This window comes from Triticum aestivum, chromosome 3A (assembly GCF_018294505.1).
Source record: "Triticum aestivum cultivar Chinese Spring chromosome 3A, IWGSC CS RefSeq v2.1, whole genome shotgun sequence".
In the NCBI taxonomy this organism is placed as follows: Eukaryota; Viridiplantae; Streptophyta; class Magnoliopsida; order Poales; family Poaceae; genus Triticum; species Triticum aestivum.
This window is the reverse complement of record NC_057800.1, coordinates 722,001,678-722,024,578: the sequence shown is the minus strand read 5'-3', so window position 1 is coordinate 722,024,578 and position 22,901 is coordinate 722,001,678. Positions and strand designations below refer to the sequence as shown.

The 22,901-nt window shown below is 49.9% G+C and overlaps 3 protein-coding genes across 3 annotated transcripts; all 3 read right to left on the bottom strand.

Annotated features, from left to right (window-relative positions):
* Positions 1-357: 357 nt before the first annotated feature.
* Positions 358-6,312, bottom strand: LOC123057264 (uncharacterized). Its single transcript, XM_044480334.1, has 3 exons — positions 6,156-6,312; positions 5,612-6,009; positions 358-2,139 (listed from the first exon to the last, which is right to left on the bottom strand). Exons 1-3 carry the CDS (start codon positions 6,310-6,312, stop codon positions 1,417-1,419), a joined length of 1,278 nt encoding a protein of 425 aa, XP_044336269.1. The 3' UTR covers positions 358-1,416.
* Positions 6,313-8,959: 2,647 nt separating this feature from the next.
* LOC123063492 (probably inactive leucine-rich repeat receptor-like protein kinase At3g28040) lies at positions 8,960-12,697 on the bottom strand. The gene is made up of 2 exons (XM_044487291.1): positions 10,906-12,697; positions 8,960-10,815 (listed from the first exon to the last, which is right to left on the bottom strand). The coding sequence occupies exons 1-2, from the start codon at positions 12,663-12,665 to the stop codon at positions 9,189-9,191; spliced, it is 3,387 nt and encodes a 1,128-aa protein (XP_044343226.1). The 5' UTR covers positions 12,666-12,697; the 3' UTR covers positions 8,960-9,188.
* A 478-nt stretch (positions 12,698-13,175) lies between these two features.
* LOC123063491 (probable NAD kinase 1) lies at positions 13,176-19,473 on the bottom strand. The gene is made up of 11 exons (XM_044487289.1): positions 19,221-19,473; positions 18,863-18,958; positions 17,911-18,082; positions 17,667-17,786; positions 16,906-17,198; positions 16,671-16,765; positions 16,264-16,367; positions 15,691-15,764; positions 14,954-15,032; positions 14,290-14,597; positions 13,176-13,900 (listed from the first exon to the last, which is right to left on the bottom strand). Exons 1-11 carry the CDS (start codon positions 19,242-19,244, stop codon positions 13,595-13,597), a joined length of 1,671 nt encoding a protein of 556 aa, XP_044343224.1. The 5' UTR covers positions 19,245-19,473; the 3' UTR covers positions 13,176-13,594.
* Positions 19,474-22,901: the final 3,428 nt, after the last annotated feature.

Sequence of the window (22,901 nt, the reverse complement as noted above, 5' to 3'; positions counted from 1 at the left end):
GGGTACGTAGACAACACTCTTCCCTCTCGTTGCTATGCATCGCCATGATCTTGCGTGTGCGTAGGAATTTTTTTGAAATTACTACGTTACCCAACACCAAGTACTTTGTCCTAGTCATGACCTCCCATGAAACCCAAGATGGCTTCCTCTGTCCCTGTTTGCGGCCCCACCAAAATTTTCTAATGATGGAGTTTATGTGATCCGCATAAACCTCTTGGCAGCTTCAAGCAAGACATCGAGTAAACAAGGATCGCTTGGGAAACTGACTTGATAAGTACTTCCTTGCCACCAGCTGATAAACACTTTCCCATCCATCCCTTTACCTTGTCTCATACTCGGTCACTCAAATATTTGAATGTTCCCCTCTTTGAGTGTCCCACATCTGTGGGCATGCCAAGATATCTGTCGCTTAAAGACTCATTGGGAACCTGTAAGCATCCCTTAACTACGTCTCTCACAATCTAGGGGCATCCCTTGCTGAAGAAAATAGAAGATTTTTCCCTATTAATCCTTTGGCCCGAGGCCCTGCAATATGTATCCAAAAGGTGTGACACCTCATCCGTTCCATCTACACTAGCCTTGAAAAACAGCAGGCTATCATCCGCGAAGAAAAGATGGTTCACCGATGGTGCCAATGGCGCCACCTTAATGCCGTTGAGTTGGGATGATTCATTTTGAGATTTCAAGAGGCACGAAAGGCCCTCTGCTGCCAGCAAGAAAAGGTATGGAGAGATAGGATCTCCCTGACGGATACCTCGAGTTGGTTTGAACTCCTCCAACTTACTTCCATTAAACAAGAATGAAAGAGAGACTGTTCTGACCATGTTCATGACAATGGATACCATTGTGCAGCAAAGCCCAACTTCTTCATAATTGCTTCCAAGTAATTCCATTCAACTCTATCATATGCCTTCATCATGTCGAGCTTGAGCGCACAGTGGTTATTTTTCTTTGACCGGTTCCTTTTCATAAAATGCAAACACTCATATGCTGAGATAATATTATCAGAAATAAGCCTTCCAGGAACAAAGGCAGACTGTTCCTCTGAGATAATGTCTGGAAGTATTGACTTTAGACGGTTGGCTAGTACCTTCGAAGCTATCTTATAAAAGACATTGCATAGGCTTATCGGTCGAAATTGAGATAACAGGGTGTGATTCGATACCTTTCGGACTAAAACCAACATTGTGTCGTTAACACAGGTCGGGCTCTCCTCCCCCTGACTATGCTCAATACTGCTCTTGTAACCGAAGCTCCACATATATCCCAATGGCGCTGAAAAAAGTGCGTCGGAAACCCATCGGGGCCGGGCGCCTTAGTAGGGAATATTTGGAACAACGCCTTCTTCACTTCTTCCTCCTTGTAAGGTGCCATGAGAGACTCGTTCATAGCAGCTGTCACTTTCGAAGGTACATGCTAGAGAACATCATCTACTCCTTCCACTCCTTCGGAAGTGTAGAGATTTTTATAGAATTCTTGGGCAAGTTGCTGCATCTCCGTGAGATCCTCTGTTAGTTGCCCATCTTGTTTCTGTAGAGCTTTAATCGGATTTTTTGGCCGTCGCATCGACGCCTGAAGGTGGAAAAAGTGTGTATTCCTGTCACCTGCAGATAGCCACTCCACCCTGGACCTTTGGCGCCACATCACCTCCTCACGCAGATAGAGCTCAATTAGACGATCATTAATTTTGATCCCTACATGGCTCAGGCCTACTCTGAGCGGGTTACTTCTGAGCCGTTGTAAGTCCTTCTTTAGCCTTCTTATTTCAGCCTTGACATTGCCAAAAGTTGACTTACTCCACTCGCCTAAGTTGTTAGACAAGGATTCTAGGTTCGCACGAACCTCGGCCACCGTTAGATTAGGGCCGTTTGCCACCCATGCATGCTGGACCGTGGGGACTAACTCAGGGTGCGTGTCCCACATGCATTCATAACGTAACTGCCTTTCCTGTACCGGCCTTCTAGTTGGTGGATCGAGCTTTAGCAAAAGAGGGGAATGATCAGAGGTTGCAACAGTCAGATGTTCTACCACAGCAAGGGGAAATTGTGCGCACCACTCGGCTGAACCGAGCGCTCTGTCAAGCCTCACCCTAGTATACGAGCCTCCTGCAGCTTTGGTTTCAAACGTCCACTTCTGACCCTGAAAACCAAGGTCCAAAAATTAAGCCCAAAACTAGACAAAAAAAAGAAACCTCTCAAGCCCAACCCATAGCGCATATTTGACCGAGACGAGAGAAAAGAAACAACAAAAGAAAAGGAAATTGGCCCATCGCGCACCTAAGCAATTGATTTCAATATAAGAGAGACATAGCTGCATAGATCTTGAAGCAACAACCATCTAACGGCCAGTGAGTAACTCCTGTATGAACCTAAACAGAGAAAAAACAAAATGAAAAATAAATAAAAAATAAAAATAATGGTAGAGAAAAAAAAAAGGCCTATGAACTAATACTGCTACTAACTAAGAACAAAAAAGCACACACAAGTCACTTCACTCTATCTGTTAGTTCCTTTCCTGTAGGAAAAAAATCAAAAATCAAAAAGAAACGGACCTAACCTTTTAGAACAACAGGCGAAATAAAGCTCAACACACAAAGAAAAAGACCCCCCGGCCAGCCCCGACGAAAAAAAGAATGGGCTGATTTACACGAAACAACAGGGCTGCACAGATCTTAAAGTAACACAAAGATCTCAGGGTCAACAAATCGACTGAGACTTGACTAAAAATCAGTCGACTGATTTTTAGTAAAGCCATTTATCAAGAAATTTCCTTTTGATCATATGGCTGCCACTAAACAGTTAAGTTATTTCTTGTTTTCTCACCTGACAGCTTTGACTCTACCATGCATCAAGAGGATCGTTAACTGGGAAGTTGGTGCTCTTGGAGACGCTGACAAATGCTGTTTGGTGCAAGATGCAATTCGCAATTCGCTCGAGCTGGTTTGCCAGGCCAAGGACCTCGCCACGCAAAACGACTCTTGTCCTCTTGAAGATCCTGCACCGCCTGCACTCCGCTACTCCATCTCGGTGGGCATCTTGGGTCTGGACTCTGGAGTTGGCTTAACGGGCGCCTCCTCCTGGAAGGCTGGAACCTCTGGCCGGCGAGCGAGCATTGGGCTTGCGCCTCACCGTTCGCTCACCCGTGTCGCGGTGGGGGACGGCCAGACAGTGCCTTCTTGGAAGACCACTGGCTCCCCTACGGTACGGGCCCATCCGCTGCGCCTTCCCCGCGCTGGCTACCATGCCACGAGCCCGCCCCGGAGGCGTCGGTCTGGGCTCGGCCTCCAGGCCCTCGACGCGGTCCTCATCCCGCGGCTTTCTGCCACGGCTGCCCGGCCGGGAACGCCTACTCTTAGATCCCTCTCATCGGACAGGGAGGTGATGCGGCTTCCGTCGACCTCCGGACCCTGTTGCTGTGCCAGAAAAGGGAAGGGGAGGTTTGACTCCAGCGGCGGCCTACAAGCTCTGGACTGGAGCTCCCCTGATCCGTCGAGAGTCAGGTTCTTCTCCTGCGCAGAGCAGTTTTCCTCTACCAGCAACAATGGCTCGGCTATACTCGCAACCATATATATATGTGCGCTGCGCCTTGTGATTCTTTAATTTTCAAAGGGGAGAGTTCTTGTTCTTTCAGGCTTTAATTTGGAGCAAGTTGCCAATGCAGTCAATGGTCCTTTGGATGCTAATTAAGCTAGTGGGGGATTTCAACATGTATCGGCATGAGTATGAAAAATCAAGAGGGCGAATCAATCAACCGGACAGTAGTCATGGAGGATTTCAATGAGTGGATCAAACAATATGCTAATTTAGATGATATTGAGATCACCAACAGGAGCTTCACCACCCTGTATCAAGCTGCTGGATCGTGTCCTGGTAGTGGTCAATGCAGTGCTGCCTGGAAACTGGACCATCGATCCCTGATGTAACATCTGATTCTGATCACACTCCTGTTGTCGTGGACTTGAACAAGGACACTCCGAGGAGCAGGATCTTCCGGTTCGAGAATCACTGGCTGGGAACTCTAGCTTGCAGGAACTACTGAAGAAGGAACAAACACGTGGTTAATTATCTGGATATGCGGTGGAAGAATGCAGGCGGTTAACTGCTCTGGAACGTTCTTTGCGAGAATAAAAAATCTCAGCAACCCATTCTTTGGCAAATTGCTGCTTGGAGAAGAAGAGCTAAGCTGTCATCCTGGGTGTGTCTCTCTCTGGGGATGACAACTTTCACGCAACACACAAACTGTCATGCTCGGAAAAATTAAAATCAAGGTCTTGGTAGCTGATGGGGTCGAGCATTACGACAAGGGCAAAAACAAGCTGCAGTTGATCAGCCTGATGGTGCCACGACCTACTTTACCAGCAGCCTGTTTGGGCAGCGCAGCACAGTTTATCCCTCCCAACGTTAAATCCTAGTCCCCAATTATACAATCCGGTTCGTCTGAGCGTCTTTCTCTTTGGGGGGAGATTGTCTCTGCAATCAACAGATCGCCGAATAACCGATGGGTTCACAAATGAATTCTACAACAAGTTGAAGCATCTCTTAAAATTCAGACTACAAACAAACTCGAAACTTCAGGGTTCCCCAAGATTCAGGCATTCGGGGCACAGAACAGATAAGCATTTCAAAGGACAGGAATAAACAAGCATAACTCTTTCCTGACCATTCACAGAGCCATGGATGTGTGGCCATTGCTACTACCTAGCTTGGGGGTGGTGATGGCGGTAAAAACAAGCAGCAAGTGGGAGACAAGTACTGTCAGGACAGCAGCTGTCGATGATATTCAGTTATCACAGGGACCAGATGAACCGTAGTTATGAAGATCTAGAGGCTCGTGATGCTTGCCCATGTACTGCATTGTTACACTTGTTGTCCTTTTTACTGTCTCTCTTCTTTCTTTGCCCCGGCTACCCCATACCCAATTCTAGAAATCTCTATTATATTCTAAACATACAGTTTATAGTGGAGAATGGATATTTGGTAGCATATACTCCCTCCATAAACTAATATAAGAGCGTTTAGATCACTAAAGTAGTAATCTAAACACTCTTATATTAGTTTACAGAGGGAGTACTAAACAGGACAGTATGGACACTGATTGATACAGTTCAAACAGCTGTGATGGCTTTGAGTGAACTACTGAAGACAGTGGGACCAAATGGAGCTTCCAGTTCAGCACTTCCATCCCAGAGATTAGAAAATCAACATGCAGCAAAAGTTGAGACTGAAACAGAGATTCAGCACACTACTGAACAATAGCTTCAGATTCAAAAAAAAAAAAAACAGCCATAACATCTGCTTTCAATTTGAAAGCTCAACATGAAGGAAATACATTTTGGGAAGAGAATGGCAGAACTTATGAGAGAGAGATGAAAACCCAATTCCTAAAATCCATTACTAAGGGACCTAGAATGCAATTCCTAAGTTTGATGAGCAAAAACCAGTAGCATATACTCCTCTCTCCCCATATAGAGCTCAAACCATAGCTCAATTTCTTCCTCATAACCCTGATCAACGGTAGAAGACCGTCACAGGTACGTGGTCATGCCGAGGCCGACAAAGCAAAAACCCTACCCTAGGAGAGGAGGGAAGGGGAGAAGAGGTGAGGGCTTTACCTGGGGGAGAATGACAGCCTGCAGGACGAGGACTGGCGTCGAGGAGGCGGCGGAGCGACGGAGCGTCGGGCGGCAGAGTGTTGGGTGTGCGTCGAGGCGGCGGAGTGTCGGAGGTGCGTCGGGGCGGCGAAGCGGCGGAGTGTCGGAGGTGCGTCGGGGCGGCGAAGCGTCGGAGGGGCGACGGGGCGGCGGAGCGTCGGAGTCTCGGGGGTGCGTCGGGGCGGCGGAGCGTCGGGGGTGCGGCGGGGCGTCGGGGCGGCGGTCGCCTCCGTCTCCGCCCGTCTCCTGTTTTTTTTTAGGGTACCGCGTCTTCTGTTCCGCTAGGGCATCGACTATTTTGAACCGTCCCCCGCCTGGTCGGGGAGAATCGGAGTCGGAGGGCTGGCCCGGACAAACGCCTGCGCGCCAATCGGGCCATGGGCTTTGCGAAATTTCTGGGCCCATCGATAACTGTACATAAATATCAAGTTTCTACTATTTCCTAGTCTCAAAAAAATTGTCTCAAAAAAACGTTTCCATTTCATATAAAAAAATGTAGTATCACCCAAGCCGATGTGCTGGTCTGCCGGCGTTGCTCTGGCCGTGGCTGCGGCGGCCATGGCCGGCTGCAAGTAGCAGTTGCTGCATCTCGCGCCGCCCAGGCTGCTGCTCACGGGCGCATCTGGCACCGCCCGGGCTGCTGGCCGCCGGAGCCACTCCATGGTGCTGCTCACCCTCCGGGCTGCTGGCCGCTGGGGCTCCGCTTGGTGGTTCTAGCCCGCCTGGGCTGATGGCCGCCGGAGCCGCCCTGTGGTGTTGCTCACCCGCCCGGGTTGTTGGTCCCCGGTGCTCCCCGTGGTGCTGCTCGCGGGGGACATGATGGACAGAGATCGGAAGAACATATTGGAGAAAAGGAGGAGAAGAGACGGAGACTGAAGCGAAGTGAAATGAGAGCCGGGTACTCCTCCGACAGCGCCTCCTCCTCCAGTGGCGGAGCCAGGATTGGAGTATAGGGGGGGCCGAGTACGTATATTGATCGAATCTCGTTGGTAATTACTCATTGCTCCTACTAAAATTGTTGATTGTTGGGGGGGCAGGCCCCTGCTCGTCCCCCCTGGCTCCGCCCCTGTCCTCCTCCAGAACTCGCCATGCAGAACCAGGTCCACCACACGCTCCGCCAGCGCATCATCGTCCCCATACATGGGCTTCATGATGGGCTCGGCGTGCCACCGCGCCTCTACCCGCTAGTATTTATCTAACTGTGCTAAGATAGCAGCATTGCGAGTGCCCTGGCGAAGAGAATGCATCATGAATCACATTCTGGCATTCAAAAGCGAAAGAACGTGTCAATAAAAGAAAAAGTAACACGACACAGTGTGCTGGGACCTTAAGTAATTAGTTTCAGTAGGAGACACATGACATACCGTATATTCCATACCGGAAAAAGTTCAAAATAAACCTTGAAGTTGTAGACAAAAGCTAAATCAAACCCTAAACTTTGAATCCTGAAAATTGGCACTCTGAACTTGTAATCCCAGTCTGTTTTAGACCCTAGACTTGTTTGGCACACTGGAAATACTACAATCCCGGCCGGGATAACCAGCTACTCTCACGGACAAGAATTTGGGCCGGTCCACTATAACACAAGAAGAATTCGTGAAGGTTAAAAAATTGTTCAGAAGTTAAAAGATGTTCATGTTTTATATTTTTAGCACGAATTTAATTCATTTTGTGTTTTTTTAATATTTGGAATTCTGAAATTCTGTTCGCATTTTAAAAACCTGTTCGCAATTTCAAAAAAATCACATTTGTCAAAAAATGTTCAGAATTACAACAGTTATTCACATGCTATTGTTTTTCTCGAATTTTCAGAATTGTGTCGCATTTGTTGAATAATGTTTTTGGATTTTCATAAATTATTTCGTAAATAATGTTTTTAAAAATGTTTCGGATTGTTGGCTGCGGACTCGACTGGGTCGGACCATCAGACATAAAGCGAGTTTTTTTTTTCTTATCATGTGCAATAAAAATTCTTTCTTTCTATTTCTTAACGCGCGACGTAATAAATCCAAGAGAGAAAAACATGATGTGGAGTTGAACTTTGGACCTGGTAGGGTTGACTTGATTTCTCTAGCCACTACAGCAGACGACTATGACTTACATAATAAGAGGCAAAAAATATTTAATCAAAAACCAAAGCGTCAAACTTTGAAAACTTTTTTATGATCAAACAAGTATTGAAAACATATTTATTTCTGAATTCTTTGAACATTTTATAAAGTGTGTTTTTGAAAATTTAAAATAGTTTTATAAAACCAGCAACTTTCAAAAAGAGAACACCTTTTGAAACATAAACATTTTCTTAAACCTGAACAAAATTTTAAAGTGCAAACACCTTTGGAAACACATTTTTTTATGAAACCTGAACAAAATTTAAAAGTGCAAACACTTTTTGCAAAATGTAAAAAAATATGCTTGAGTGTTGTAAAAAAAATGTGTCATAACCGTAACAGAATATACGTGACATGTGTTTGAAAAAGTGTATGCAAATTTAAAATTGGTTAACCATGTAAAAGAGTGTTCGTGTAGTGCGTTAAAAATATTTAATGTGTGCGATGAAAATATATAAAAAAATAGACATGTGTAAAAATGAAAAATGAAAAAAAAAACTATGAGAACCAAATTAGTGCGCGTGCATGAACGACTGCGCTACTGGGCCGGCCCAATGCAGCAAATACCAGCGAATTCCCCTCAAGGTTGAAAATAGACCGGGATTAGAAAGTTTAGTGTGCTGATTTCAGGGATTCAGAGTTGGGGGTTTGGTTTAGCTTCCGCCTACAAATTCAATTCAATGTTTGTTTTGGACTTTTATGCATACCCCTATGGACAAGATGAAGCTAGAGAGAGAATCAGTGCACACGGCAATGGAAGGTGCTATAGCAATGCTGCAAAATGCCAAGCCTCCGGTCCATAAATGAAAATCCAATCTAAGATCCCGTGCAGGGCAGGGCCCCAAACACGTCCAACAGCAAGCAAACGGTGAATGCATAGATACATTCATAAGAAATCTATCCACGGCGGACCCGGAGTTCACGCATGCTCTTGGATGTGCGCTCACATGCAGCTCCTGCTGTAGCAACAGTCAACAAGGAACGAACAAAGTAACTCCCAGATGAGAAGAGATAACGGTGTTGTGTTGCGCATTCCAACACGTAAGCCAACTTCCCGTTACAGCTCGACCGGGGACAAGAGTCACGAGAGCTAAGCTAGCGACATCGCTTTCAAGCAGTAGAAAAATAATGCCTCTCATCACTCACATTTTGACATCCAAAAGCACAAGAAGAGAAAAGGGTAGCACGACACACTGTATACGTACAAGAGGTGCACGCCGGGACCTCAATAGTAACTGATTAATTTTCACTAGTAGCAAACACGTGACACGAACACGCACAATAGAGAGCAGCAATGCACGTCGGCACGTACTACTCGCGGATCTATGCATGCATGGACATGGTACTCCCTACGTACGTCTGCATGACAATCAATGGATCTCCCTCCCCTACCTCTGGGCTCTGGCTGGTCGTCGTACTTTGACGTGTCAGAAGAGTTGCGCCGTGCAGCCGGGCAGCGAGGGGGCCCGGATGACCTGCAGGATCTGGACCACCTCCGCCATGGACGGCCGGTTCGACGGGATCTGCGACGTGCACACCACGCCCAGCTTCAGCACCGGCAGCGCCTCCTCCTCCGGGAACTCGCCGCGCAGCGCCGGGTCCACCAACCGCTCCGCCGCCGCGCCGTCGTCGTCCACGCCCGCCCCCTGCTCCAGCGCCACACGCACCTGGTCGGTCAGCACGGCCACGTCGTCCTCGCCGTACTCCACGGCCCGCCGCCCCGTCACCAGCTCCAGCACCAGCACGCCGAACCCGTACACGTCGCACTTCTCGTTCACGCGCAGGCTGCTGCACGCCAGCTCCGGCGCCGCGTACCCCATGGCCGCGCTCTGCATGAACCGGCAGCTGCCCATCGCGCCCACGCCGCCGTTGCCGTCCGGCTGCTGCTGCTGCTTCGGCTTCCGGAGCAGCCGCGCCAGCCCGAAGTCGGCGATCAGCGGGTTGCACCGCGAGTCCAGCAGGATGTTGCTCGGCTTCAGGTTGTAGTGGATCACCGGCGGCCGGAACGACTGGTGCAGGTACGCCAGCCCCCTCGCCGTGCCGGCCACCACCCTGAACCGCTCCGCCCACGTCAGCGGCGGAAAAGACGCCGCGCCTTCGCCGTCCTTGCCGTGGAGGCGCCCCTCCAGGCTGCCGTGCGGCGCGTAGTCGGTGACGAGGAGCTGCAGCTGCGGCGTCCAGTAGTACCCCTTGAGCGGCATCAGGTTCGGGTGCCGCGCCTTGCCCAGCACGCGCGCCTCGCGGTCGAACTCGTCGCGGGACTCCACCAAGCTCGCCGTCGACAGCTTCTTCACGGCGACCACGCGGCCCTCGCCCACCGACGCGCGGTACGTTGTCCCGAACGCGCCGCCGCGCCCGATCTCCGTCGCCTTGCTCAGCAGCGCATCCGCGCCGCCAACGAAGTCCTCCGTGCGGAGGCTGCTCCCCGGCCCGAACGTCACCATCTTCCCCGTGGCGGCGAGCTTGCTCGACTTGGTCGAGCTGCCGGACACCACGCTGCTCTCCAGCTCCAGCTCCTTCCCCTGGAACAGCCCGTCCGCGGAGCCGCCTCCGACACCCCTCCGCCGCCGCGCCGACACGTTGAGCAGGGCGATCACCACGACTCCGAGGACGATGGACAGCGCCGCGCAGATGGCCACCATGGCGGACACGCTCAGGAACCGCCGTTTCCTCGGCGCCGTCTCCCCGCCGCTGCCGTCGCCGTTCGCCGCGAGGTCACTGTCGTTATTGTTGCCGCCGTGCGTGTACTCGTTGGGGTCGAGCACGAGCGGCTTGGGCACGTTCATCACGCACGGCTCGGCGACCAGCGGGCTGCACACGCCGAGGTTGCCCTCCAGCGCGCTGGCGTCCAGGCTCTGGAACACGCCGGACGCCGGCAGCCGCCCGACGAGCCGGTTGTGCGAGATGTTCACCGCCAGGAGGCTCTCCAGCCCGCCCAGCTGCTGCGGTATCTCGCCGGTGAGGTTGTTGTCCTCCAGCCGCAGAATCTCCAGCTTCTTCAGCTCACCCATGCCCGCCGGTATCGGTCCCGTCAGACTGTTGTGCCCCATGCTCCTGCCATGGCAGCAAAACAATCAAATTTTGTCACCCAAAATCTGTCAAATTTAATTTACAAAGTGTAGCAAATTTATTAAGAAATCTTACAGTAGGTAGAGAGAGGAGCACTTCCCGATGTTGTCGGGGATGGGGCCAGCGAGAGAGTTGCCGTCGAGCTGGAGCACGGCGAGGCTGCCGGACTCGCAGAGGTCGCCGGGCACGGGCCAGCACAGCCCGCTGCTGCGGAGGTCGAGCACCGTCAGATTGCGGAGCAGGCCGAGCTCCGGCGGCAGCTGCGTGCGGAGGTCAGTGCTGGAGAGGTTGAGGTAGCGGAGGTTGAAGAAGAGCGCCATCTCGGCCGGGATACCGCCGGTGAGCTGGTTGCCTGATAGGTCGAGCCACTGCAGCGTCTCGGCCAGCCTGGTGGATCCCGAGGGCAGCACGCCCGTGAGCGCGTTCGACGACATGTCCAGCGTCTCCAGCCCGACGTCGAACAGGGCGTCGGGGATGCTGCCGCTGAGCTGGTTGCCCCTCAGATGCAGCTCGGCGAGCCTGGTGCAGCCGGACATTGCCTCCGGGACGGAGCCGGCGAGCCGGTTCTTGGAGAGGCTGAGGTAGCTGAGGTCCTTGAGGTCGCCGAGCGAGTCCGGCAGGTTGCCGGTGAGCGCGTTGTCCGATAAATCGAGGTGCTGGAGCGCGGCCAGCCCGCCGAGCCACGCGGGCACGGCGCCGGAGAGCCGGTTGGCGGACGCGGAGAGGCGCACCAGCGAGGCGAGGCGCGCCATGGACTCCGGGAGCTCGCCGTCGAACGCGTTGTCGCTGAGGTCGACGGCGCCGAGGTGCGGGCAGAGGCCGATGTCCTCGGGGACGGCGCCGGAGAAGCGGTTGCCGCTGAGGTCGAGGGTCTTGAGGTTGTGCAGCCCGCCGACGCCGGGCGCCACAGGGCCGGAGAGGCGGTTTCTTGACAGGTCGAGCGCGCGGAGCCGCGAGAGTGGCCAGAGCGCGTTGGCGAAGTCGGGCGCGCCGGAGAGCTCGTTCCCGGAGAGGTTGAGGTGGAGCAACAGCGGGCTCCCGGCGAGGCCCGCGGGCACGTCGCCGGAGAGGCGGTTCCCGGAGAGCACGAGGAAGCGGAGCGCGGGCGGGAAGGAGCTTGGGAGCGGGCCGGAGAAGGCGTTGGATGAAAGGTCGAGGTAGCGGAGGGAGGCGAGGAGCGGGAGGTCGTCGGGGAGCGGGCCGTGGAGGTTGTTGCGGGAGAGGTCGAGGAGGCGGAGGGAGGGGAGGAGGGAGAGGCCGGGGCGGAGGGCGCCGGAGAGGTTGTTGCGGGCGAGGGAGAGCGACTGGAGGCGCGGGAGGCGGTCGAGGCCGCGGGGCAGGCCGGAGGCGGAGGAGAGGGCGAGGCCGTCGAGCGCCAGGCGGAGCACGCGGGCGGTGGCCGGGTCGCACTCGACGTGCGGCCAGCCGCAGGGCGTGGCGTCCGACTCGGCCCACGCGGCCAGGGCGCCGGAGGGGTCGGTGAGGGCCGAGCGGAACACCACCAGCCCCAGCACCTCCTCGTTCACCGGCTCCGGCAGCACGTCCGCGTACGCCGAGCGCGGCCCGACGACGACGCAGAGCAGCAGAAGGAGGAGGAGGAGCACGGTGGTCGGAGCCGCCATTTCTGACGCTGCCGGGATGGGATGGGCTGGACCGTTGGAGTGGCAGTGGGATGGCAACGGTGGAGTGATATGGAGGTGGCGATCGACGGCGATGGAGAGATCTAGTGAGGTAGATGGACAGTGAGGGAGTGGTACAGTGGGCGAGGCGAGCTGGGCGTTTTGGTGGGAGCATGGTGGAGGCGCCCGTGAGCGAGGGGGGTAGGTTGGACGCATGGAAAGCAACAAAGGAGTTCACGTTCTCGCTGCCGCCCGGGGGGATCCAACTTGGAAGAAGGCGGCAATTGAGGCGGCGCGGCGACGCACAGGCGCTGTTACTGTCCGTCTGCCTGTCTAGTCTACTGGTGGTAGCGGTGGAAATAACAGCATGATGATTTTGGGCAGTTCACTTTGTTGTAAGTTGTAACTGCTAGTAGCTCTGAATGCCACGCGGAGTGATTCAGACAGGTTTGTCTGACGAACACGGTGCGTGTTTTTGGCCGCACGGGAAGTAAATCTAGCCTTGGTTTGTGTCTTTCTCATGTCAGCTTCTTGTTGTACCGGATTTGAAAGAACATATGCTCTTGGCCCATGCTGTTGCTAATCACTCTTCTCTGGTAACTAAACCAAAAGAAATCTGATGAAAATACAGTAGATAAGAAGCTTACCTTTACACATGCCTTGCCCTTCAACTGCCTGGTGTGTTGAAAAAAACTGCCTGGTTGCACAACTGCAAAGAGAAAAAACTGTAACGGAGAAAAACAGTGAGAAACACTGCCGCTTTTTACCAACGAAGGTATTATTTCATTCACATCATGGGGGGTGCGACTATACATGCCGTGTGTGTGTTCTCTACATACATTCTGAGCTGCTGCCAGTTCCATTATCCATATGGCCACCACATCTACTACATCCACATTTTTTTTTTTGAGAATATCTACTACATCCACATGAGCACATCGCTTGCCACTTGTGCTGTCACCTGTCATACATTGCATCAAGCCCAAGGAACCCGTGGCCACTCACTGTATACATACCACTACTCCACCTCCGGCCAACTTGTACAGGTAAACAGTAAACAGACACGAACCAAACAAATCCACGGGCGCCTTGCCATTGCCCAGCTCAAAGCCTCAAAGTTCAAACACAACGCAGCAGCACTCCCATCAGTCGCGCGGGCCGTCGAGGGTCTGCGTCTTCCGGAGGTTCCAGTGGAGGCCCTCGTGGATGCTGCGGAGGAAGTCGGTGGTGGAGTCGACGAGGCACGCCGTCGGCACCGGCCAGGGGGAGATGCTGCAGATGAGCGCGTCGCCGGGGGCCAGCTGCTTCCGGTCCTTGCCGTCGAAGGACGCCCACGCGTGGCCCCGGCTGTTGTAGGGCACTTGGATGCGCAGCGTCACGTACTCCGGCAGGATCAGCGGCCTGAACGACAGCGAGTGGGGGCAGATCGGCGTGAACAGGATGCCGGGGACCTGCAGATGCAGATAGACGACACCAACGGTTAGGAACCAATCAACCAAAGCAGCAGCGCTGGACAGGAGAAATGGCACGGGGAAAACAGCAAACTTATTCGGATGGACATTGGCTTGGATCTGAGGGCAGAGTGAAGTGTTTAATGGGTAGAAAACAAGAGATTAACTGCACTTCTTGCTTTGTCAGAGAGCCCTCAATCACAGGCTACTTCGAAAAGGAGAGGTTGCAGTGCAAAGTACAAATTGATAACAGAGCTAAGCCTGCAATCATCCCTCTTCACTGTGCTGACTAGAATGAATCTGGAGCGAAGCATCGCTCTAACTACTAATAATGACAAAATTTACTGCAATAATGCGAGCACAAGGCTGCAAATCAGAGTAGGGCATACCTGCGGATGAACCATGGACCCTCCGGCCGCTAACGAATACGCTGTGCTTCCTGACGTGGTTGATATGATGAGTCCGTCCCCTTGTACGCATGTGACGAATGAGCTGTCGCAGTAGCATTCCAGGTAGGTAAGGTAGGATGATATTCCGCGGTCAATTGTAACTTCGTTTAGCACCAGGATTGGCTCCTCGGTCACGATCTCGTCCTTGGCTGCGTCACGGATTACATGACACTGGAGACGGTTTCTCAGTGTTATGCTGAAAGGTCCCTTCAGCACGTTGTCCAAGCAACCACGGTATTGCTCGCTTGCTGAAAACAGGTTAAGGACAACTGATGCCAACAGGAGAATAGAGACCATCATGTGTGATTGATTTATTATTTATCAGCTACCAAGCATGGGGGTTTTAGACCAATTTTGTTCTAGGCTTACTGAAAATATAGGTCAGAATAGCCAAACATCGACAACTAATCATTGTATGAAAGAAAAATGTAAGCTAGGTATGAACATAGAACTTCATTTTTTTTAATATACTATGTGTAACAAGCTCACACAAATACAGAATAGTACTAGGGAAAAGCTAAAACAAAAATGCTATAGACGTCATATAACAATCAAATTTTAGCAGCATATTTAGCAAACACTCATAATCGATCATAGAGGATACGGAAAGGTGTCATGAAACCCAGTGATCCCATGGCGAACGCAACAACTGGAGGAACTGGTCCTTTGAACAATGATGCCGCCTGTCAAGAGGTTAAATCAATAGCCAGTTTCAGTAGCAATACAGGAGAAACTGAACCAAATTAAGCCTTGCGTGAAGTTACAGATCAAAACAAGAATATGGCAAGCAATTAGTTCCTCTTGACAGAAAATCTAATTTGTCCAGCCAAATGATGGTTGTACTTGAAATAGCACACAAGATATCTACTTTTGTCAAACAAAATAGCACACTAGTATGAAACTCTTAGCCGTCACAGCTATTAAACTGTACTAGAATTCCCCATTTTGAAGTGGCAACTCCCATAAGAACTAGTAATACTGGAGAGATCTGTAGACCTTCTACTTCAGCTGTTCGCCAATGGTACACCGCATATTAATTATTGACCAAATATGCATGTGAACCTTCAACAAACTATTACGTTCGCATTATCCCCTTAAGGCTTTTCATATTCAAAAAACATGACAGGAGGCTAAAGCTCTGCAATGCCTGACCAGGGAGGCAGTTATTGCTTCAGAGAACTATTATAAGTGGTGTACTAATAACAACAGAAGTAGATTTAGCCACTCTGGAACAAATTATAACTCGGTGGCCCCTATATGAAAATTATACAAAAGCGTAAGCCCATACAAGAATCTGCAAGGATGCTTTACAAAGTGGATCAAAGAATTGTATTTGCTTACCCATAGAACAGTTCCATCACCGCCAAGAGTTACAATGAGGTCAACCTTCTTGTGCAACATCTTTTTGTCGTCGTCTATCAAGAATTTTCTAATTAGTTGGAGAGAAAGGGGGGGTGCTATGTGAATAGATTAAGTAATAAGATTTAGCAAACTAACAGAACTCAAAAGATAAACACAATAACGAACAAAATAAAAAAAATTGGCCAATATAATCCTACAATGAAAGGTGGGTTCTTCCTAAATCTACAACAGGAATTAAGTTATTAGTGGTTACAACTTGCAGCTATTCTGCAGCCTATGTGCACATTCTAGACCTTTAGATAAAAAACGCACAGTTTTAGTACTGTATACAGTTCGGCCAATAATGATTTGCATGTATATCTAGTTTAAGGAGGTTTATTCAGATTGCTTCAGTTATCAGGACCATTCTTCCTTCATAAGAATATCAGAAACAGAAAAAACTCTGGTGGATATCTGAAATAATAAATTAATTCTTAATTATATCTAATGTTCCGAAATAACTAATCTGGAGCAGCATGAAAGGACAGCATTACATGATATAAATTATCTTACCATTATCCCATGTTTGCACAGTGTGGTTAGAATCGTCTGTCAGAAGTTCCTTGCTAACCCACGGTTCCACAAAGACATTAATATTTTTGTGCTCTTTAAGCCATCTGCAGTAAAATAAATGTCACATCGGAGTTCTAGTGCTGCAAGTGCAATACATATTTTGCCATAGCATGATGGCATATATGACCTATCTAACAAGTGCTTGCATCAGCGATATCAAGATAATTTGGATAAGTTCATGTTTAACTGAAGACAAGTGCTTTGTGCAGTGGTGAATGCACAGCAAAATAACTCACAGTTCAGAAACATGGAAAATATACATTTTTTGAATATGTTCCAGATAAGGTTCACATAAACATGACAGTAAGACTATGGCAACCAGTGCTGCAATACAGAAGAGAACCCACCTGACCATTTCAGCACAGAGAACACGAACAGAGTTGGAGTTGGGTTTGGTTATGAAAAGCACTGTTTGTGGCCGGGATTCCCACTTCAGCAAGATCTGAAACCAAGGCATCCTTTGTTAAGAAAGATAGACATGTTTAACAATGACAATTCTTTGATCAAGTGATTCCAGGTTCCCGAATCAAATAGGTACAACATTTTATTTCAGAATGAAACAAGCAGAATAAGAGGCTCAACCTGTTTACTGCTGCGCTCTGCGGTTGTAATGTCTCCTTTTTCAAAGGAAACAAAGTCATGCTTGTGCTGGCCGTTTTTGTTCCCATTGCATCCCCATGAAAGTCTAAATGATGCCTTTCTTCCCACCATACTGAGACTAGGTCTTGGGTTAGGTCCAGGAACTTCGTCCTGGAGAACCTCGTGTGAACATATCCCATGGTTTCCACAACATCCTGTTTGATCAGATGCAGGTGCCTCAAGTGATAGTTGGCTGGCCATTTTCCCTAGGTTATCATCGGTACAAGTGCCACAGTCTGCACAAGGTTAACAGTCCAATTAGATTTTTTTCTCAAGGGTTCCAGTACATTGGAAAAGAGCATAATGCATTTCACGGTGTAAGATACGGATTAACCATTCTGGGATCCATCCAATTATACTAGTATGATACTCCCTTTGGAAAAATAAAAAGTGTGACCACATGAAGCACGTTGCGATGACCCAAGACTCAAATTTAATAAAAGCTTCCTTTTGTAAACAGCCATGGGCATCAATCTGTGTGTAAACATCTAGATTTGCATTGCACGGTACTTTCATAAGAAAAGCTTCCTTTTGTAAACACATGCTGATAAATACCAACAGTAAATTTCAGATCATTGAGAATCTGGAAACTATTTGTTTAGTGACCTGAACTAGTACGCCACTTCATTAAACCAACTATGAACTCAACGGATGATATTGTCTGTAAATAGTAAAAGCATCAACTGCAAATGTATAAATCTGACCTTTGATTCTGGTTTGTTGCTTTTGCGCCGTCTCTAACTCATATTTCCGTTTCCACTCTGCCGCCTCCGCTTGAGCAGCAGCCTTCCCTTCAGCAACTTGTCGCAGTGCTTTTGCAACAGCTTCAAATTGAGAAAATTGCACCAGTCACTATTTGGAGTGCAGGTAAAAATCACAACATATGTATATGTAACTGTTATATAAGAGGATTCACGTAGGGTCATCTGAAAGTGCGTGTGTCCTTACTTCTCATAGCCTCTGAAAACTCCACAAGGTGTTTATCAGTTGACTTGATAGGAGTTTGAGCAAGGAATTCATAAGCCGCCTTCTCTGATTCCACTGAACTAACTGTAGAGATGGAGTCATTTTCACTTTGATGCGAGGCTGTGAGGTCCAGATTTACTGGTTGATCGGAAACCTGAAATACAAGGAAGGTCTGTCAATAAGACAATGGGAAATCTGATGAGGGGAACAGAGTCAAAATGTCTCCAATTCTTTATTTTCCTTACGGTGCGGACGTTAATCCCTTTCAGTTCAAATCCAACAAACCGATTGCGAGCTAACATTCTAAGAAGATGTTCACCTTAGTTTAGCCTTGCTATATATATTATTACAGCAGATAATCCCAATAAGTAAATTTACAAGCTCTGAAGGATTTCCAGATCAGCTCAGCGTATAAGCGCATACGGGCATATGAACTTGTAAGATGTAAGCTTCTTAAAGCTAAACTGGGGAGATGATCAATTCACCCTATATCGATTAAAACAATCACAATCACAACATAAACTGAGCAATGCATGTAAGGTGAAACGTTTGCCTGCCAAACCCTGACCACGAATTGGACTCGTGCTCTGCAAAAGTACAGATGCAAATGAGCCGCACGTTTTTTAATCAAGAGAATCACCACGAAGATTGGGTAAACGGGCTGATAGCCTGATGATAGCCACTGCATTTGTTTAATTGGGAAAGTAAACTAATGTCGAGAGGAATTCAAACATTCCCCCAACCGCAGGACAAGCAAGTTAGGTGGCTGAAAAACGTGCGGAGCCGTACTCCGGACTGTGGTTAGTTGGTTGGAGGTAGCGCCGCCCATGACCGTCAGATTCAGGCCGTCAGGCACGCAACAACGCAAGCGGAAGCGGAAGCGGAAGCGGGCAGGAAGAAGATGCGTACGGCATGACCCGGAAAGCGTACGTACCTTCTCCAGCAGCGATCTGGAGCTGGGCGCCGCCGGGATGGGTATCGGCCCCGGGTTGAGGCTCCGGAGCCTCGAGTCCGGCTGCTGGACCGCCTCCTGTCAGACAGAGATAACGAAGCATTCGTTCGTCAGCAGCAGGAAGGCAACAGCGACGTTTTTCTTGACAAGTTGAGGTAACCAGCAACAGCAGCATGCCGCGGGGCCGATTCCGAGCACCCGCTGCGCGGAATGCCCGGAATCGAGGCCACGCGGGGGGCGGGGACGGGCAGAGCTCGGGCTCCCGGCCGCAGAAAGCCCCCGGCCCCCGAAAGAAAAAGTAGCTAGTGCGGCGGCCGGATCGGAGGGCGCGGGTGCGTACCTGGTGCGCGGCGTCCGTGGCCATGGCCGTGGCGTGGCGTCCTCTGCTCCGCACTGGCGGATTCCCGTTTGGCTTCCGCTTCGGTGCCGGGTGTGTGTTTTGGCTTGCTTGTTGGGGGCAGTGGTGGTGTGGTGCTACGTGCGTGGCCTGGGATTTGCGAGGGGTGGGTGGAGGTGGTGGTGGTGGTGGTGGTGGTTGGGCGCTTGCGCTTGCGCGGGTCGAAGGAGGCGAGGACGAGGACGAGGGGAGGCTGTTGCCGGGCACCACCACCTCCCCGATTCACGGGCTATTTATCGGACGGGAGATGAGACGACGGGTCAGGGGCTGGGGCTGGCGGGGCCCGCTGCGCAGTCAGGTCGACGCGTGCGCCGGTGGGAGCGAGGGAGGATGGATCTTTCTCATTTGCTTCGGTACGGGGGAGGGAGGGTGGGATGAATAGGTCCACGATTCAATTCAAATCACCAACCCAGGAAGAGCACTTTGGCCCCTCAAAAAAAAAAGGAAGAGCACTTTGGTTCACAAAGAATTTTGAATACAAATTTCAAGGACTCCACCACAAATCTATCGTCAGATTTTTGACCATGGCAAAATCAGACTTTCTTGTGGCAACTTCTGTTTGCCGAGGCTCACAAGTTTACTTAGCAAGCATCGCAAATCCGACTCGGTTTATTTATTTATTTTGCCAGAAGAAAATGCCGTGATCATAGACTAAATTTGACGTCCTCGCGCCAAATAAATTTGTATGACTAATTCAATTTTTCTAAAGGACATTTACTCTTTTTTTAGAAAAAAAACTAATGATTTATTTGCACTTTATTTCATGGGTAATTTTGCATCCACTTAAAACCACTTCGAAAGAATCATCCCTTTTTGTTAATGGCACAACCAAACATTCAAAACCAATCTTGCTTGCAGGACATGAATACCAAAACATGCTTAGTGAGAGAGGAAAGACTTATTGAATACCAAAACAGTCAGGTCGACGCGTGCGTAGTTACTTGCATTTGAAGAGTTGGTGTGTATATCCATAGCTGTTCAAAATGATTGTTTTTTTTTTCTTTAGTCATAGGCATAGTGTATCTACTTGTTTTTTCGTTGTGTGTGCTGAAAACGACTGATTTTTATGTGAAGAAACAGAAGGATTAAAGAAAGGCACAAGTCAACTATCCACAATTACCCCTAGAATTAATTCTACATTTTCCAAGCATGCTGGCTGGACGATGGCGACAACCGACAAGTTAAGCAAGCAGCTGCTGGCTAGCTTACTTGCAAGACTTGTCTTGGTGTGCTCATCTCATCTGCAAGACTTGACCGGCTAATTCAAGTCCCTTTTCATTTTTATCTATCAAACACACGGGCAGAGTACTTCACCAGCTGCGATATGCGCCTTTGCAGAACACCGTCAAAAAATTTCTTTTTTGCGAAAATGACCCAAATCTATTATTAAAATTCAGCAAAAGTACAAAGCATCTCGATCATAATAAAATTTACATTGAGATTCCAAGACTCAAACAACCACTCCTGCCGCCAGAACGAGCCGCCGGCGCGCCGCTGTCGTCGCTCCCCTACCGGAGCCGGCTTGACCTTGTCGATGACAGCCGGGAAGCGTTCGTGCACCTGCCCCTAAGGGCCAGCGCCCTGGAGCAGCAGTCGTCGTCGTCGTTGAACCCTTGCATATATATATCTAAAGCACCTGACAACAAATATCGCCACAAGACGAGAAACCCTGACCTCACCGCCACAAAGAGACGGCAGGAATCTATGCTGGAGCTCCGTCGACGACATCCAAACGAATGAACTCGAGGAGGATCGAATCCCGGAGGGCAAACTCGAAGAAGTAGCGCCGCCATCCATCCAAGCACCACACCTACGAGGACTAAAAAACCCTAACCGATTCCCTGCCGAGAAGGTCCTGGTCGTCGATCGGCCGTGCTCCCATTTTCACCCGGTAGCAGTTAAACACCGCCAGAAGATCGAAGCCGTGCGTTCACTGACGAATATATTTTTCAGCGGAGGTGTATATTCAAACGATTCCCTATGGACAAGGTCCTGGTCGTCGATTGGGCAGCTGCACGCGGCCGGGCCCTGGAGATCGACGCGCGGACAAAAATCTTTATATAATATATGCCTTTAATAATAACGGTATAAAAAGGGCGGGAGCTGCAAAGGTTAAAAAGGTGCTCGTGGGCAGAAAGGGAGAGGAATGAGCGGCATTTTTATGCTTGTTTTTGGCGTTGGATGGACTCGTGGAAACGTGTGTGATTGCCCGCGCACGCACTTTTACCACGAGCATCGTCCAAAGCTAGGCAGCCATGCATCGTGGTCGTACTTTTTATTTTTATCAAACACACGGGCAGAGTACTTCACCAGCGGCGATATACGCCTTTGGAAAAACATGGCCCATTTTAATTTACCCGGTATGTACGTACTGGCCAGCCAAAGGATCGGTCCAAGACGTACGTACGCTGCATATTCAAACGATTCCGTCCTTGTCGTCGATCGGCCTGCTCCCGTTTTCACCCGGTAGCAGTTACATACTACCAGCCGATCGAACCAGAGTCTTTGGTGTTTTTTACTAGAACCAGAATGTAGTATGCCTTTAATAATAACGGTATAAAAAGGGAGGGAGGTGCAAAGGTTAAAAAGGTGATCGCGGACAGGAAAGGGAGAGGAATGAGCGGCATTTTGATGCTTTTTTTTTTTTGGCGTTGGACGGACTCGTGGAAACATGGGGTGATTGCCCGCGCACGCACTTTTACCATGAGCATCGTCCAAAGCTAGGCAGCCATGGTCGTGGAAGGGACGTGGGTGGGGTGGGGGTCGTTGGCGGAGCGACGTTGGTCTCCGATCTGAGGACTCGTCCGTCCGTCGCGGAGGTGGTTGGCGGTCGACGGAGCACCACCGGAGCCTGAGCATGGAGCAAGCACCACCGGAGCCTCAGCGTCGACCGGGGCAGTCAGGTCCAGCGGCTGCTACCTTCGGCCTGCGAGTCTTGCTCTCACCGGCCGGTCGGTCTCAGACTCTCAGGTTCAATGTAAAGTTCAGACGTACACCTTGCAACAACGGTCGAGGATGATGGACGCAACGAGATCAGATAAACCGCGTCATCTTTGCTGGTACCACGAATGGACGATGATAATTTTAAAAAGACGCCTACGATCGAGTCGCTTGCTTGCTTGCTCGGTTTTCTTTCTTCAGGGTCGTCCCTGTTGCTCGCGTGTCTGTGATTGTAATCTCAATCTGAAGGCTGCAGAACAACCGCTGTGTGGTTAGGCAGTTTGATGTGTTCTGTTGACATCTTTAATGACGTACGGAATGAAAGGTGATATGCCAGGGCATCTCCTCCAACCTTGCGCATCAAGTTGGACACGTCAAACATATGCGGATAGGAGAACACTTATCTAATTCTATGCACCTTATAAAAGCAGACACAATTCTATGCACCTTATAAGATTTTCTTTACGTAGCATCACATGTCTGGCACGCCTGTGTTTTGTGTCCTATTCTTCTTCACTGGAATCCGTTGTCCGGCCGTCGACATCGCTGGTAGAAGTGAGGTCCATGATCGAGCAGGATGGTCCGGCCTCATTGTCGTTGTGCCCTGACATGAATAACGCAAAGTTATCAACATTGACAACATTCCCGTCCGACACCGCCTGTGCCACCTCCGCCGCGATCTCC

What these genes read in the sequence shown, in the direction of transcription:
- LOC123057264 (XM_044480334.1), bottom strand. Translation starts at nt 6,312, where the DNA reads ATGGAGTGGCTCCGGCGGCCAGCAGCCCGGGCGGTGCCAGATGCGCCC. An exon ending in AGACCAGCACATCGGCTTGG is followed by an intron (nt 6,010 to 6,155) that starts GTGATACTACAT and finishes ATTGGCGCGCAG; the next exon opens with GCGTTTGTCCGGGCCAGCCC. An exon ending in AGGCTGTCATTCTCCCCCAG is followed by an intron (nt 2,140 to 5,611) that starts GTAAAGCCCTCA and finishes CTTGGTTTTCAG; the next exon opens with GGTCAGAAGTGGACGTTTGA.
- LOC123063492 (XM_044487291.1), bottom strand. Translation starts at nt 12,665, where the DNA reads ATGCGTCCAACCTACCCCCCTCGCTCACGGGCGCCTCCACCATGCTCC. An exon ending in TGCTCCTCTCTCTACCTACT is followed by an intron (nt 10,816 to 10,905) that starts GTAAGATTTCTT and finishes CTGCCATGGCAG; the next exon opens with GAGCATGGGGCACAACAGTC.
- LOC123063491 (XM_044487289.1), bottom strand. Translation starts at nt 19,244, where the DNA reads ATGGCCACGGACGCCGCGCACCAG. An exon ending in CCAGATCGCTGCTGGAGAAG is followed by an intron (nt 18,083 to 18,862) that starts GTACGTACGCTT and finishes CTTGTATTTCAG; the next exon opens with GTTTCCGATCAACCAGTAAA. An exon ending in CAGAGCGCAGCAGTAAACAG is followed by an intron (nt 16,766 to 16,905) that starts GTTGAGCCTCTT and finishes CCTTGGTTTCAG; the next exon opens with ATCTTGCTGAAGTGGGAATC.